The 14965-nt window shown below is 53.7% G+C and overlaps 1 protein-coding gene across 2 annotated transcripts; it reads right to left on the reverse strand.

Annotated features, from left to right (window-relative positions):
* Nucleotides 1-9298: 9298 nt before the first annotated feature.
* Nucleotides 9299-14197, reverse strand: HES4 (hes family bHLH transcription factor 4). Of its 2 annotated transcripts, XM_084962464.1 has the most exons (5): nucleotides 14167-14197; nucleotides 13946-14126; nucleotides 13770-13865; nucleotides 13580-13667; nucleotides 9319-13490 (listed from the first exon to the last, which is right to left on the reverse strand). In XM_084962464.1, exons 2-5 carry the CDS (start codon nucleotides 14051-14053, stop codon nucleotides 13096-13098), a joined length of 687 nt encoding a protein of 228 aa, XP_084818590.1. In that variant the 5' UTR covers nucleotides 14054-14126; nucleotides 14167-14197; the 3' UTR covers nucleotides 9319-13095. The 2 variants fall into 2 exon arrangements, with proteins under 2 accessions (XP_003481977.1, XP_084818590.1); XM_003481929.5 differs by having other exon boundaries at nucleotides 9299-13490; nucleotides 13946-14167.
* Nucleotides 14198-14965: the final 768 nt, after the last annotated feature.

The raw sequence follows: 14965 nt of genomic DNA on the forward strand, positions 1-14965 counted from the left end.
CAGCAGGAACGGGGTTCTGGTGCTGCTCGCCCAGGTCACCATGTGGAGCTGGGCAGGAGGCACGGCCTCTCGGAACAACAGCCACTTGCAGGCACCACCCTGCCTGGCCCCCTGAGCACTTTTCTAAAATGCGTCATACTGAGAGTGGCACCAGAAAGACCCTCTTTCACTGTTGAGCTTGGTAAGGCACAGAGAGGGTGAGTGATCTGTGCACAGTCACACAGCTAGTAAGTGGCAGAGCTGGGTCCCAAAGCCCCTGCTCCGAGTCATCCTGCCCTTGGGGCTGGTGCTGCCTATCTGCCCCGCCCCCCGCCGCCGGGCAGGTCATGGTGACACACACACTTCTGGCCTCCCACTAAGGGACAGAGGAGCAAACATCTAAACTGGCAGGTAAATAAGAGCATTTCTGAGAGCAACACATCGTAAAAGGACGTAGAGTGGAAAGAAGGCGGCATCTGAAGAGGGTCGGAGAGTCGAGACTTGGGGGGGGCTGGGACAATGAAGACCGAGGCCTCGTGTGGAGGAGGCAGCGTCACACAGGAAGAGGGAGGTTGGTGGCATCCTCAGCCACCTGGGACATCTGGGCCACTGAGACACCAGCCAAGTGTTCTATGGTTAATAAATTCTGACAGTCTGGAGATGGCGTCGGATCCCACAGGTTAAGGCCTCAGCCCCACAGACCGCCCTCCACCTCAGATGCCAACTGCAAGTAGCAGGTCCCCAGGTCACCCACAACTTCCGTCCGACTTGGAGGCTCCCGTGACACCCTGCCCCTTGGATTCAATTAACTTGCTAGAGGAGCTCAAAGAATGCAGGGAAATATTTACTAACACCAGTTTATTATGAAAGGGTATGATGAAGGGTACAGACAAACATCCAGTGGGAGGTGGGCAGAGCTGCGTGTTGGGGGAGGGCAAGGAGCGGCCATGCCCCACCCAGGCAGGAGTCTCACTCCACACCGTCACACGGTCACCAGCACGGGGCTTTGTGCAGGCTTCCTCACTCAGGCTGGATCAATTTTTTTTTTTTTTTTTTTTTTTGGTCTTTTTGGGGTCGAATCGGAGCTGTAGCCGCTGGCCTACGCCAGAGCCACTGCAACGCAGGATCCAAGTCGCCTCCGAAACCTACACCACAGCTCATGGCAACGCCGGATCATTAACCCACTGATCGAACCCGCAACCTCATGGTTCCTAGTCGGATTCGTTAACCACTGCGCCACGACGGGAACTCCAGGCTGGATCAATTATTAACCTGCTTTCCAGCCCTTCTCCCATCTCTTGGGTGGGGGTGAAAATTTCAAGCTTCTAATTAGGCTTGGTCTTTTTGATGACCAGCCCCTACCCAGGAGCCTCATTAGTACAAAAGGTGCTTCTGTGTCCTCAGCAGCAAAGTCCCAGGGTCCTAGGAGCCCTGTGCCAGGGACTGGGCAGTGACCCATACATGCACTTTCCATCATCTCCCCATCTCCCCATCAGGCTCTGGACTCGGGTAGCTGAGGCTGTGTTGCTCAGCTTCACTGCTGAGCTGTTTCATGTGTGGCAGGCATAAATGGCATCGTTTTCCTGTCAACAGCAATTGGGGTCGTTTCCAGTTTGCAGCTGTTACCAAGAGTGACACCGCGAAGACTTTTCTTTTGGTGGTTTGGAGGGTCTTGGGAGCAGGAGTGTTTGTCCAGCTCGAGAGGGTACTGCCCAGTGGTTTTTCAGAGTGATTGTGTGCTCACTCCAGCTGCAGAACACAGTTCTGTGTGCCTCCTGTCTGCTGACTGTCACCATGTGGTTCAGCACTTTCCTCAATAATGAAGTTACTGGCCATTGGCATCGTCTTGGATGATGGACGATGGCAGTCCCGTGGCGCATTTTTGATTCCATGTGGACACCAGTTGGTCCGGCGCCACGTCACAGCTCAGGGTGCACACTTGCGTGTTTGTCTGTCTACAGGGGCACAGCAGCCGAGTCCACACACACACACACAAACGAATGAATTCCTCACAATGAGGAGGTTTGAAGGGTTTGGGGCAGGAGCTTTTCAACAGTTGCCATGGCTGTTCCTCTTGTGGTTCAGCAGTAACAAATCCGACTAATATCCATGAGGATGTGGGTTTGATCCCTGGCCCGGCTCAGTGGGTTAAGGATCTGGCAGTGCCTCAAGCTGCCACATAGGTCACAGATGTGGCTCATATCCTGTGTTGCTGTGGCCGAGGCGTAGGCTGGAAGTTGCAGCTCCAGTTCGACCCCTAGTTCCCTGGCCTGGGAACTTCCATATGCAGGTGCGGCCCTAAAAAGAAGAAAGGAAGAAAAAAACAGTTGCCACAGCTGCTCTGGGAGAAGGGAGTACAGGGTCCTGCCAGGAGGCTGGGAGAGGGCGTCTGTAGACCTGGTTCTTTCTGAAGACCAGCTGTGGCTGAAGATGCCCCTTCCCCAAGCATGGGCCTGCTCTTGGGTTAGACTTTAGAGAGCAGGGCATTTGTGCGTTTCTGACCCAGCTCCGCGCTTGGGGCCTTAGGTCTGTGCGAATGGACCGACCGAGCGCTGGGCGGAGGAGCAGGAGTAATGATGCAGGAGTAAACGGAGGATCCGCATCACCAGGCACACGGCCTGCGGTACCGACAGGTGCCACCAGAGGACGCGCGGGATCTACCGGAAGTTGGCAGAGCGGGCAGCCCCCTGGCCCTGGTCTGGGAGGCGCCTTGCAGGAGTGGCAGGGTCCCCTCCTGAAGCTGCGCAGCCTTTCTTTGAACCCTTGGCCTTGAGACGTAAGCCCTCAGAAATAAGAACCAACTTTCAACTAGCTGCTGTTACTCGTCCCGCAGTGTTAAATGCTTCACACAGCTTAGGGGCGTTTTACTTTTCTTGTTTTAACAGTTGTGTTGAAGTGTATGACTTAACACAATAAGCTGCACACATTTGAAGAGTAAAGTTAGGAGTTCCTGCTGTGGCTCAGCGGGTTAAGAACCCAACTAACATCCACGTGTGTGCACCGGGGGAAACCATCACCACACTCCTGAGAGTGACCTTGGGACGCCCCCTCCCTCCGCCAAGGCAGGGCTCTGTCACTGCAGTTCGGTGCAGAACTTTATGTAAAGGGACCGTACAGCACTCATTCGTTGGTGCCGCAGGAACGAGTGCGGTACGTCAGTTGGCATAATTATTTTGAGATTCATCTATGCTAGATAATGTGTATACCTGCTGTTCTTTTCAGTTTTTTTATTTTTATTTTTATTTTTCTTTTCTAGGGCCGCACCCACGGTATACGGATGTTCCCAGTCTAGGGGTCCAATCGGAGCTGTAGCCGCTGGCCTATGCCACAGCCACAGCAACGCGGGATCTGAGCCACATCTGTGACCTACACCACAGCTCATGGCAACGCCGGATCCTTAGCCCACTGAGTGAGGCCGGGGATTGAAGCCGAAACCTCGTGGTTCCTAGTCGGATTCGTTAACCACTAAGCTACGACGGGAACTCCTGTTCTTTTTATTATTTATAAGTAGTGCTCCATTGTTGGATATGCCAAAATTTGTTTATCCAGTCCCCTGTTGATGGATATTGGGGCTGCTATATGTAAAACTGATACAAACATTTGTGTTTAGGTCTTTGCGTGAGCATGTGCCTGTGCTTGCATTTCTCCTGGAACTTCAAGTGGAACGGCTAAGTCTCATGGTAGGCATGTGCTTAATCTTTTAAGAAACTGCCAAGCAGTTTTCCCATGTGGCTACCATTTTTCATCCCCACCAGGAGTGCACGAGAGTTCCAGCTGCTCCACATCCTCGCCAGCACTTGGTCTGGTCAGACTTATTTTTATGATTCATATTCAATTTTTTATTGCAACCCAGCACCTTATGGCAAATCCAAGCCACAAAAATATCTCTACTGCCAAGACAAAAAAGCAAACAAACAAAACAGAACACGAATTAATACTACTGCTCATCCTTAAGGATGCATTAGACACAATTAGCAGAAAAGTTGGTCAGACTTTTTAACTTCACCATCCTAATAGATCGTTAGCAGTGTCTCATTGTGGTTTTAATTAGAATTTACGTAATGACTAATGATATTAAACATCTTTTCATGTGTTTACATGCATCCATATATCTTCTTCCATGAAATGACTGACCAGATCTTTTGCCCATTTTCTTAAGTGGATTGTTTTCGTATTGTTGAGCCTTAGGAGTTCTTTGTATTACCTGTATATAGGTTCTTCCTCACATATGTGATATGAAATTATTTTCTTCATCTTTTATTTTCTTAACAATGTCTCTAGAAGAGCAGAAGTTCTTAAATGTTTTTGTCTTTTTGGGGCTGCAGCCATGGCATATGGAAGTTCCCAGGCTGGGGTTGAATAGGAGCAGCAGCTGCCAGTCTATGCCACAGCCACTCCAGATCCGAGGTGCATCTGCGACCCACACCAGAGCTTACGGCAACGCTGGATCCTTAACCCACTGAGCAAGGGCAGGGATAGAACCCATGTCCTCATGGGTACTAGTCGGGTTCTTTGCCACTGAGCCACAGTGGGAACTCCAAGAAGTTCTTAATTCTTTTGGCCATGCCCACAGCATGAGGAAGTTTCCAGGCCAGGGATCGATCCCACATCACAGCAGCAACCTGAGCCACAGCAGTGACAGTGACAGATCTTTAACTTGTTGTGTCACAAGAGAATTCCAGAAGTTCTTAATTTTGATGGCTTCCAATTTATCCCTTTTTTTTTTTTTTGTCTTTTGTCTTTTTAGGGGCGCACCCGCGGCTTATGGAGGTTCCCAGACTAGGGGTCCAATTAGAGCTGCAGCTGCTGGCCTACACCACAGCCACAGGAACTCAGGATCCCAGCCACATCTGCGACCTACACCACAGCTCATGGCAATGCCAGATCCTTAACCCACTGAGCGAGGCCAGGGATCAAACCCACATCTTCGTGGATGCTAGTTGGGTTTGTTAACCACTGAGCCACTAGGGGAACTACTATCCATTTTTCTCTCATGCTTTGTTCTTTTGGTTGTATCTGAGAAATCACTGCCTAACCAAAGGTTACAAAGATTTTTCTAAGTTTTCTCTAAAAGGTTTTACAGTTTTAGTTTTTTTATTTAGGCCTATGCTCCATTTTGAGTTAACTTGTGTATGTGGTATAAGATGTGGTTCCACGTGAAGTTGCGGGTTTGATCCCTGGCCTTGCTCAGTGGGTTAAGGATCTGGCGTTGTGTGGCTGTGGTGTAGGCTGGCAGCTACAGCTCTGATTTGACTCCTCACCTGGGAACCTCCATATGCCATGGGTGAGGCCCTAAAAAGAAAAAAAAAAAAAAAGATGTGGTTCCAGGTTATTTTATTTGCATATGGATATCCAATCGTGCCTGTACCGTTTGTTGAAAAGACAAATCTCCTTTCTCCATCGAATGGTCTTAAGAATTTTGTTGAAAGTCAACTGACCATAAAAGGGTTGTTCTATAGATATCTAGAATTCTAAGTTGGCAGTTTTTACTTTTAGTGAAGATGCACTTGTCTTCACATGCCTTGTTTCCAACATGAGATCAGCTATCCATTTATCTTTGTGCCTTTGTATGTGTCATGTATCTTTTTGTACAGAAGCTCTTAAAACCTTCTCTTTACTATTGTTTTTGTAGGGACGGGGTAACAGTTTTATTGAAAAATAATTCACACACCATACAATTCACCTATTTTAACAAAGTGGTTTTCAGTATAATCAGAGTTACACAACCATCACCAGAATCACATTTAGAACGTTTTTGTCACCCTACAAGGATACTCCATACCCGTAAGCAGTCATTCCCAGTTTCCCTGGACCCCCGCCCCAGGTCCGGGAACCACTGATCTACTTGGTACCAATCTGCCTAGTGTGGACATTTCATGTAAATGGGCTCGCATAACACGTGGCCTCTTGCGTCTGGCGTCTTACACTAGATGCAGTGTTTTCAAGGTTCATCCATGTTGTGTATCAGCACTTCCCTCCTTTTTATTTTGCCAAAGGATCTTCCACTGTATCCACATAGCACATCCTTAAACTCATCCATTCATCAGTTGGTGGCCATTCGTGTTATTTCCACTTCTTGACTATTATAGATAATGTTGCTGTGACCATTTATGCACAAACTTTTTTTTTTTTTTTTTTTTTTTGTCTTTTCTAGGGCCACTCCCGCCACATATGGAGGTTCCCAGGCTAGGGGTGGAACTGGAGCTGTAGCCACTGGCCTACACCAGAGCCACAGTAATGCGGGATCCGAGCCACTTCCGCAACCCACACCACAGCTCACGGCAATGCCAGATCCCCAACCCACTGAGCAAGGCGAGGTACCGAACCCGCAACCCCCATGGTTCCCAGTCGGATTCGTTAACCGCTGTGCCACAACAGGAACTCCTATGCACAAATTTCTGTGTAGACATGGTTTCATTTTTCTTGGGTGTGTACGTAGTAGTGGAATTGCTGGGTTGTGTGGTAACTCTAAACTTAACCTTTTGAGGACTTCCCAAACTGTTTTCTAAATTGGCTGCCCCGTTTTGCATTCTATGAACTATGTGTAAGTGTCCCAATTTCTCTACAAGCTCACCGACACTTGAAACTGTCTGTCTTTTTAATTAGAGCTACCCTAGTAGGTATGAGGTGGTTTTGGTTTTTGGTTTTTTTTTTAACTGCCTCCCAGGCACGCGGAAGTTCCTTGGCCAGGAATCAAACTTGCAAAACAGCTGTAACAAAACCGTACATAGTCACACCACCAGATCCTTAACCCTCTGAGCCAGCAGGGAAATCCTCATTGTGGTTTTGATTTAAATTTCCCTGATGGCCAATGATGTTAAGCATCTTTTTACAAGCTTATTATCCATTTATATATCTTTGGAGAAATGTCTGTTCAGATTTTTTTACCCATTTTATTTTATTTTTGTGTTTTAGGGCCACACGCACGGCATGTGGAGGTTCCTAGGCTAGAGGTCTAATTGGAGCTGTACCTGCCGGCCTACGCCAGAGCCACAGCAACGCCAGATCCGAGCCACGTCTGTGACCTACACCACAGCTCATGGCAACGCCGGATCCTTAACCCACTGAGCAGCGAGGCCAGGGATCCAACCTGCAACCTCTTGGTTCCTAGTCAGATTCGTTTCTGCTGCACCAAGACAGGAACTCCCCTACCCATTTCTTTTGGTTGGGTGTTTTTTTTATTATTGAGTTGAGAGTGTTGCTTATATATTTTAAATATAAATCTCTTGTCAATACATGTTCGCAAATATTTTCTCCCATTCTATGTATCTTTTCGGTTTTTCAATAATCTCCTTTGAAGCCAAAAGTTTTTAATTTTTTTCTTTTATGGCCACTTCTGAGGCACATGGAAGTTTCTGGGCCAAAGACTGAATCCGAGCCACAGCTTTGACCCAAGCTGCTGCATTCGGATTCTTAACCCACTTCGCCACAGCAGGAACTCCGAAAGTTTTAAATTTTTATAAAGTCCAATTTGTCTTTTTTTTTCTTTTGTACTTATGCTTTTGGAGTCATATCTAAGAAGGCTGTGCCTAAGGTTCTTCATGACTCCTGTATCTTCTCCTAAGAGTTTTACAGTTTCAGCTTTTGCATTTATGTGTATTATCCATTTTCAGTTACGTTTTCTGTACCTTGAGAGGAAGGGGTTCAGCTTCATTATTTTGCATATGGATATTAGGTCCCAGCACAATTTGTTGAAAAGACTATTATTTCCTCTACTGTGTAGTCTTGGCATCCTTGTTGAAATCAGTTAACTAAAAGTGAAGTCTTATTTCTGAATTCTCAATCCTATTCCATCAATCAGTACGTTCAGCCTCATGCTAGTACCACACTGTCTTGATTGCTGTAGTGTTGTAGTAAGTTTCGGAAGCAGGAAGTTTGAGTCCTCCAACTTTGTTCTTCTTTTTCAAGCTCGTCTTGGATATTCTGGGTCCCTCGGATTTCCATATGAATTTTAGGAACAGCTTGACAATTTCTGCAAACAGCGGCTACGCCTTTGAAGCAACTGTGTTGAACTTACAAATTAATTTGGGAAGTATGGTCATCTTAACAATGCTATGTTGTTAGTTGTCATTCTAGTTATTACCTTCAAATGTTGTATGTCATAGAAATAGTCAAATTTCCTGGACGATCTCGTCGTAATCAAGTATTTAACCATGCTTTTTAAGTCTCTTACCATTTCAAGCCAATTGCTGTCTTACTCTGAGGCTTTTACAAAAATGCTTGTAGAGGACTTGCCTTTATGATCCAAAACTAAATTAGACTCGGTCACGAAAGGACTTCCACCTCCCATGAGGACTGCTTGAGAAACGGTGCTCTTGCCTAACACTTTCCTGACCCTGGGCTGGCAGGGGAAACCCAAGGGCCTTTCGAGACCCTGAGAAAGGAGGGTCAGGGGCTGGGGGTGCTCTGGATGGGGACCGGCCCCTGGATGTGCGTGTATGGCCCAGGTCATGGTCTGGGGGCCAGAAGAGGTTGGTGGTGCCTCCCCACCCCCAGGGCTGCTGACACTTACCCCACTGTGCTAGACAGAGCAAGGGGTGCTGGGGGTGAGGGAGGCTGCAGCTGCGGAAGCCCTCTTCCCCCACCAGCCTCTGGCCCTCTAGAGGGTAAGGATGGGAAGGTAGGAAGTGGGAGGCCCCCAAGGCTGTGCCTCTTCCTTACTGTGGGTGCTGATGGCCAAGCAAAGGGCTTCAGGTTCCCAATGCTGGCATAGTGTACACGGAGCCCCTGCCTCCCCCCACAGACATGGGAGTTCCTCATTCCCAGGAGGAGCCCAGGAAGGTGTCAGGGTCAGGCAGGCCACCAGGAAAAGACAGCTTTGAGGCAGCAGCAGCCTGCTGCTTCTTGGGAACCATGGATACCAGGCTGCAAAAAGGGTGGATGTGCTCACTGGGAGCAAGTCATTGTGGCCCGGGGATGGGTTACAGGGTTTGTGCTTGGCCAGGCCCGCCCTGGGCATGGGCCCTGTGTGCCGCAGCATGGAGCATCTCTCACACGTGCCTCTGATTCATGTGCCCTGTCTGTTCCCGAGACAGTAACGGGCCCCAGCCCTGCCCAGAAGCCACAGGGAGGGTCCCGGGCTGTGGCTGGTCAGCCCTAGCATGGAATGGAAGCTGGCACGGTGCTGGTCTTCCAGGGCCTGTGGCCTGTCCCAGCACCCCAGCTAGGGCTCAGTGGGGAACTTCCCGATGGATGTCAGGCTTATTGCCACAGCTGCAAGAGCTGTCTCTGAGCGCACCCCCACCCTGATTCTGTCCTTGCCCCACCCAACCCCTTCCACAACCCCAGAAACACATGGGCACACGCTGCTGGCCCTGGGTGACTGGGGCACATTAGTTGTTTATTGCTATTGTTATTTATTTTAAGTTTTACATAAAACTTATTTATAGCTGCATAACAAATCAATCTAAACTTTATCACTTTAACATTTAAACAACCAGCATTTATTATCTCACAAAGTTTCTGAAGGCTAGGAGTCCAGGAGCTGCTCAACTGGATGGTTCTGGCTAAGGGCTTCTCATGAGGTTGCCGTTCAGGTGTAAGCAGCAGCTGGAATCTCATCTGAAGGCCCAGCAGGGCTGGAGGATCTGCTTCTAAACTCCACACTTTCTTGGCACCTCCATAGCAAAGGATAGCTGGCCGGCCCCAGAGTGAAGAAGGTGGACCTAGAGCCGCCGCAACCTCATCTTCTGCAGGACACATGGGCCAACCTCAGTACACTCACCTGGCTGAATACCAGGGGGCCTTCTGGGAGGCCAACAACCCTAGGGCCTGTTTCCTCGCCCATAAGTGTATCCCAGGGTGGGCATGGCCCCAGGGCTCCATGGAGCAGAGAGCAGAGCCCTCTGATCACAGCTTCCTCCCCAGGAAAAGCAAGCAGGTCCTGGAGCCAGGGCATGCCAGAGGAAGGGAGGAGGCTTCTGGAGCCCGGGGATAATTAGGTGAGCACAGGGGCTCTGAGGCAGGAGGTGGGGGCTGTGAGCAAAGGCCTGACCTCTCACAAGCCAAGGATCCAAGCAGCCCCAGGCCCTGGCCCACCCCAGATTCCCAAGTGACTGGAGTTTCATGGGCATGGCCGGGCTGATTTCTGCCACCATGGGGACCCATTCTTTCTCCTGACTTCAAACACCTATAATTTGCTGTCATTGTCTGGTCCCCAAGCTCTGGACCCACAGGCAAGACACAGGGAGCCAGACTCACAAGGCTCCACAGGACTGGGACCCACAGAGGCTGGCAGAGCACCTGACTGTGCACCTGAATTCAGTAAACATTCATTGACCCTTGGTCACCAGGGACTGGGCTGGAAGGAGGCCACAGAAGAATGAGGCTCAGCCTGCGTGGACGGGAAATGACCAGCAGGCCTTCAGGGCCACTTCCCCCACAGGAGGAGGGAGCCCTGATTCCTCCCCCACCCACTCCACAGGGCTCGGCCCGGAGAAGGTGCTTCCTCTATCGCCCAGCAGGTAAGGTCTGCAAGACAGAAGCCAGAAGCCAAGACAATACTAGCTGAGGATGGAGTGGGACAGAGGAATTACCCAGCCCCCCTCTGAGGCAGGGGAGGATCGGGAAATGGGTGGAAGAGTGGGGAGAGCGGGAAGGAGGAACAGTCCCCAGTGTGAGGAGGAGACCCCACCCTGGCTCGCTGTGGCCGGGGCAGGTGTCCACGCTGAGTGGGATGGGGCATGGCTCCTTCCACAGCTGGAGGCAAGGGTGCTGCCCTCAGCTGCTGAGGAGCAGCCAGGAGAGGGGACCCAAGACAGCTCCTCTGGGGCCTCCCCTGTTGCCCTCTGCATCACCACAGGCACCCAGCCTCAGCCTGGGCTGTGCTTCCTCAGACTCCCCTAATCTAACCAAGGACACCCCTCTGCAAACCTCCTGGCTCCTCTTTTATCCAAGCTACTTAACTAGGTCTGTACGGCCTGAGCTTCTTCCTGTTCCAAGCAGGTGCTGGGGACAGGAGTGAGTGACACAGACACAGCCCTGGCCTCCAGAGCCCTTGGAGCCTAGGGTGGCTGCCTCGGGTGGGAAAGCAAGGAGAGAATGCCCGGGCTGGGCACAAAGGGGTGAGATGGGGGGCCTGCCCATCCCAGAACAGCGTGGATCCCTCAGAGTCCAAGAGGTCCCTGGTGAGTTAACAGTGTCCTCAGCACAAAGATCTCTTGGTAATAGCTTCTCAGCATCTCAAGAATAGATTATCAGGGAGTTCCCGTCGTGGCGCAGTGGTTAACGAATCCAACTAGGAACCATGAGGTTGCGGGTTCGGTCCCTGCCCTTACTCAGTGGGTTAACGATCCGGTGTTGCCGTGAGCTGTGGTGTAGGTTGCAGACGCGGCTCGGATCCTGTGTTGCTGTGCCTCTGGCGTAGGCCGGTGGCTATAGCTCCGATTCGACCCCTAGCCTGGGAACCTCCATATGCCGCGGGAGCGGCCCAAGAAATAGCAACAACAACAACAACAAAAGACAAAAAGACAAAAGACAAAAAGAATAGATTATCAGGAACAGGAAGTAAGGAAATGGTGCAGGGGCAGGCACGGCATAGGGACAGGAGGTCGGGGCTAGAGACTGGGAAGAGAGAGTAAGAGGTCTCAATTCCAGGCGATCTTCCCAGGCAGCCCTTCTCTCTGGCCACACAGTTCCCATTACTCCTGCAGGCCGTGTGGAGCCCAGCTCTGAGCAGGTCCCAACCACCCACTACCTACCCACCAGGCTTCATATCCCAAAGCCCCAGGCCCTTCCCTCCTGCTCTGGAGTGGAACTTCCAGCTCCTGAAATGGACCCTCTGAAACTCTCCTGCTGGAGAGGGCCTCCCAAGCCAGCCAGCAGTAACTCCCTCACTGTGCTGCTGGTAACCCAGCACTCTGAGCCTCCCCAGGGCCTGGACTGCTGAATGTGTGTACGTTCTAGGGTGCAACACCTGGCCCACATGTCTGCCACTGGTCCAGGCCCTGGACCCTCAGGGAGATGGGCCAGGCAGCCAGAGAGTCTTTGGGGGGGGGGGCACTGGCTTGGTGGGGACTTGGAGGGCCCTGACAGGTACATGGCTGAGTCCAGGAGGACAGGTGAACCCTGCCCATAACATGGACCTGGAAGCTGCTGGAGCCATTGGAGGAAGGGCAGACCACCCTCAGGCAGTGACTCAGCCTCCTCCTCCTTGCTGGTTCCTGGCCAGGCAGGCAGCAGGCAACCATCTGATGAACTTGGCTCTGGTTGGGAAGTAGATCTTGCCTTAGCCTCAGGAGGGCTCAGGATGAGACAATTCAGTCTCAGCTGTGTGACTCAGACCACTCCCTCGTGTCTCCTGGAGCATAGCTGCCAGCAGCAGGCTGGGGAGACCTGGGACCGCAGGACAGTGACTCCCGGGTTGATTCCTAGTATCGCTGTATTGCAGGGCCAACACACAGCAGGTGCTCAGGAGGGCACAGCCAGGGGAGCTTCCCTCTCAAGGCAGAGCAAGGCACACAGTAGAACTGGACACTGGCAGTTTCAATCTGTGGGTGGGCACAGGTGGGTTCGTGCTCAGCCTCGAGCAGCCAAGAGGTGGACCAGGCCAGAACAGAAACTTCAGGGACAGTCACCCCTTACCACAGCTTAGCCCTGAGACAACAGTGTGAAAATACATGTTTCCACCCTCCAGAGTCTCCAGGGGTGGGAGTGGGGAAAGGTACCTTTAAAAAAAAAAATGGTACCCAGCACTGGAAGATGTTCTGGAAGAAGTGATGACTGTCACAGTCCTGCCTGACCCTCCTGAAGGACCTCTCCCACATCCCCCCACCCCACCTCGAGAGGGGTCGCTACTCCAGTGCGGATAGATACAGGCAAAGGCAACGCGAGGTGAACGCCCGCGCGGCGCACCTGCCAAGCACAGATGGGCGCAGAAGGACGGGGCCCCAGGGCTCGGCCTGGGGAAAAGCCACCCCGCCCGCCCGTGCAGAGACATCGGCTTCAAAGACAGCAGCTGACCCCGGCTGCTGGGCCTCCGTGTCTGGACTCCTCACAGAGACAACGAAACAGAACTCTCCACGCGGTCTCTGACGTGAATATCTTCTGGATCAATCTCAGCAAAGGCCGCGGCCCTAGAACCGGGCTCGGCCTCCGCTGCAGTCCAGGACCGAAACCTCACCGTAGCCACGGCCTCCAGGGCACGCCCTGGCCCTGCGGCCCGGCCCCGGCTCCGGCGGCGGCGAGGGGCGCCCCAGTCCGGCCCGGCAGGATCGGCAGCGCGAAGGCCGCCCCGGGGCGCGGCGGCGGGGGGAAGGGGCTGTCGAAGTCCGGCTGCGGCGGTCGGCCCGCGTAGACGTCCGGCGCCAGGGCTTCCGCAACAAGGGACGGAGGAACCGGGCGGAGCGGGGGCCCCAGCTGGCCGAGGCAGGCGGCCAGATGGCCGAGCAAGCGAGAACGCACGTCGGCCGGGACGCCCTCACAGCCGACCAGGAATCGGTTCACCTCGGCCAGACACTCGTTGAAGCCGGCGCGGTATTTGCCCAGGACCGCGGGGTCGGCGCTGAGGGCGGCTGCGGGGGAGGCAGGGGTCAGGCGGTGGGCGCCCGAGCGGGTGGTCCCCGCGCCCCCTACCCCGCGCCGCTTCCGCTCCGCGCCTCACCTGTCACCTGCACGCGCCGCAGGCTCTGCAGGTGCCTCACGGTCATCTCCAGGATGTCCGCCTTCTCAAGCTTCGAGTGGCGGGAACTCTAGGGGCAGGGCTGACGTGAGCGGATGGCAGCCCAGGAGGGCCCAGGTTCCAGGCTCCACGCCTCGGCCCGGAGATCTCACCCTTCCCGCCCCCGACTCACCTCTTTCCTGAGGGCGTCCAGGATGAGGGTCTTGAGCTGGGCGAGGCTCTCATTGATGCGCGCTCGACGCCGCTTCTCCATGACGGGCTTGGAGGACTGCGGGGCCGGCAGTGGGTGAGTCAGTTCCCCTCTCCCCCGCTCCCATCCTGCCAACCCACGCCCGGCCAGGTCCCCACCTTTCGGGGCTCGGCCGCGCTCCGGGGCTCGTTCGGGGTTCGGCTGGCGCTGGCCGGCGCTCCTGCCAGCGGCGAGGCTCTCGGCTTCCCCGGGGTGTCTGCAGGCATGGTGCGCCCCCCGCGCCTCCCGGTGCCGGGCGGAGGACGCCGCCTGGGGCCGACCGCCGGCTGGGGCGCGCGGCTTCCCGAGCCGCTCTCTAGACGGTCCTACGCTCCGGGACCGAGCGCGCGCCGCCAGCCGCCCGGCTATTTAAGGCAGGGCCGGCGCTGGGTGTGTGAACCCGGCTCCGCATTCTTTCCCACGCTCGCGCCAGCCAATGAGCCGCGGCGCTCCTCCCTCAGCCCCCCGCCAACTGTCAATCACGCGTCCTCTCCCAGCCCACCGACTCGCCGGCGACAAAGGCGAGCTGGGGCAACCGGCCGGCGCCCGCCTCTGGCAACGCAGGGCGGAGGCGGGAAAATCGCCGCGGCCCCTCCTCGGTTCCAAGCGGAGTATGGGGCAGGAGGACTGGGATAGGAAAGTTCGGGTTAGGAGGGGGTCTGTGTGGAAAGACAGGTGTGTCTTCATTGGCCCGCAGCCTTGTGGTGGGTGGGGTGCCCCCGCCCCGCCCCGCCCCGCCCCCGCATCTGGCTACCACGACAGCATTCCACACAACGACCTTCAGACAATGTCCCCTGGGAGCCCACCAACTGCCGAGCACCCCTCCCTCCCAACCTCAGACGTGGGGGTGGCAACTGCGTTCCCACCTTGCTCCTCAGCCTTACACTGGCATATGGACTCCGGGACATCAGAGTCACCATAGGGCACTGCCGACACCCCCACACTCTAGGGAGTCCTCTCCTCTCCTGCCAAGGGGCGGCAGCCTGTGGACTCAGGCAGCTGGGACCAGAGTTGCCCAGTGCAGGCTAAAACTATTGCAGTTTCGCTCCTGGGAGCTTGGGGGTTGGGTGCTAAGTCATTCATCAGTGTTCACTAGAGTGATAAAGCAGCAAAGGCCAGGGATGGAGAACCACAGGATT

This window comes from Sus scrofa, chromosome 6 (assembly GCF_054392235.1).
Source record: "Sus scrofa isolate SSC_HxYL_T2T_F1_AM1 chromosome 6, Sscrofa_HxYL_maternal_Yorkshire_Landrace_v2.0, whole genome shotgun sequence".
NCBI classification, from domain to species: Eukaryota; Metazoa; Chordata; class Mammalia; order Artiodactyla; family Suidae; genus Sus; species Sus scrofa.

Excerpts from the sequence above, each read along its gene's own strand:
- HES4 (XM_003481929.5), bottom strand. The coding sequence starts at position 14,053 with ATGCCTGCAGACACCCCGGGGAAGCCGAGAGCCTCGCCGCTGGCAGGA. Across the intron at positions 13,866-13,945 it reads GCGCGGCCGAGCCCCGAAAG|TCCTCCAAGCCCGTCATGGA; the intron begins GTGGGGACCTGG and ends CCGGCCCCGCAG. Across the intron at positions 13,491-13,579 it reads GCGGCGCGTGCAGGTGACAG|CCGCCCTCAGCGCCGACCCC; the intron begins GTGAGGCGCGGA and ends CCTCCCCCGCAG.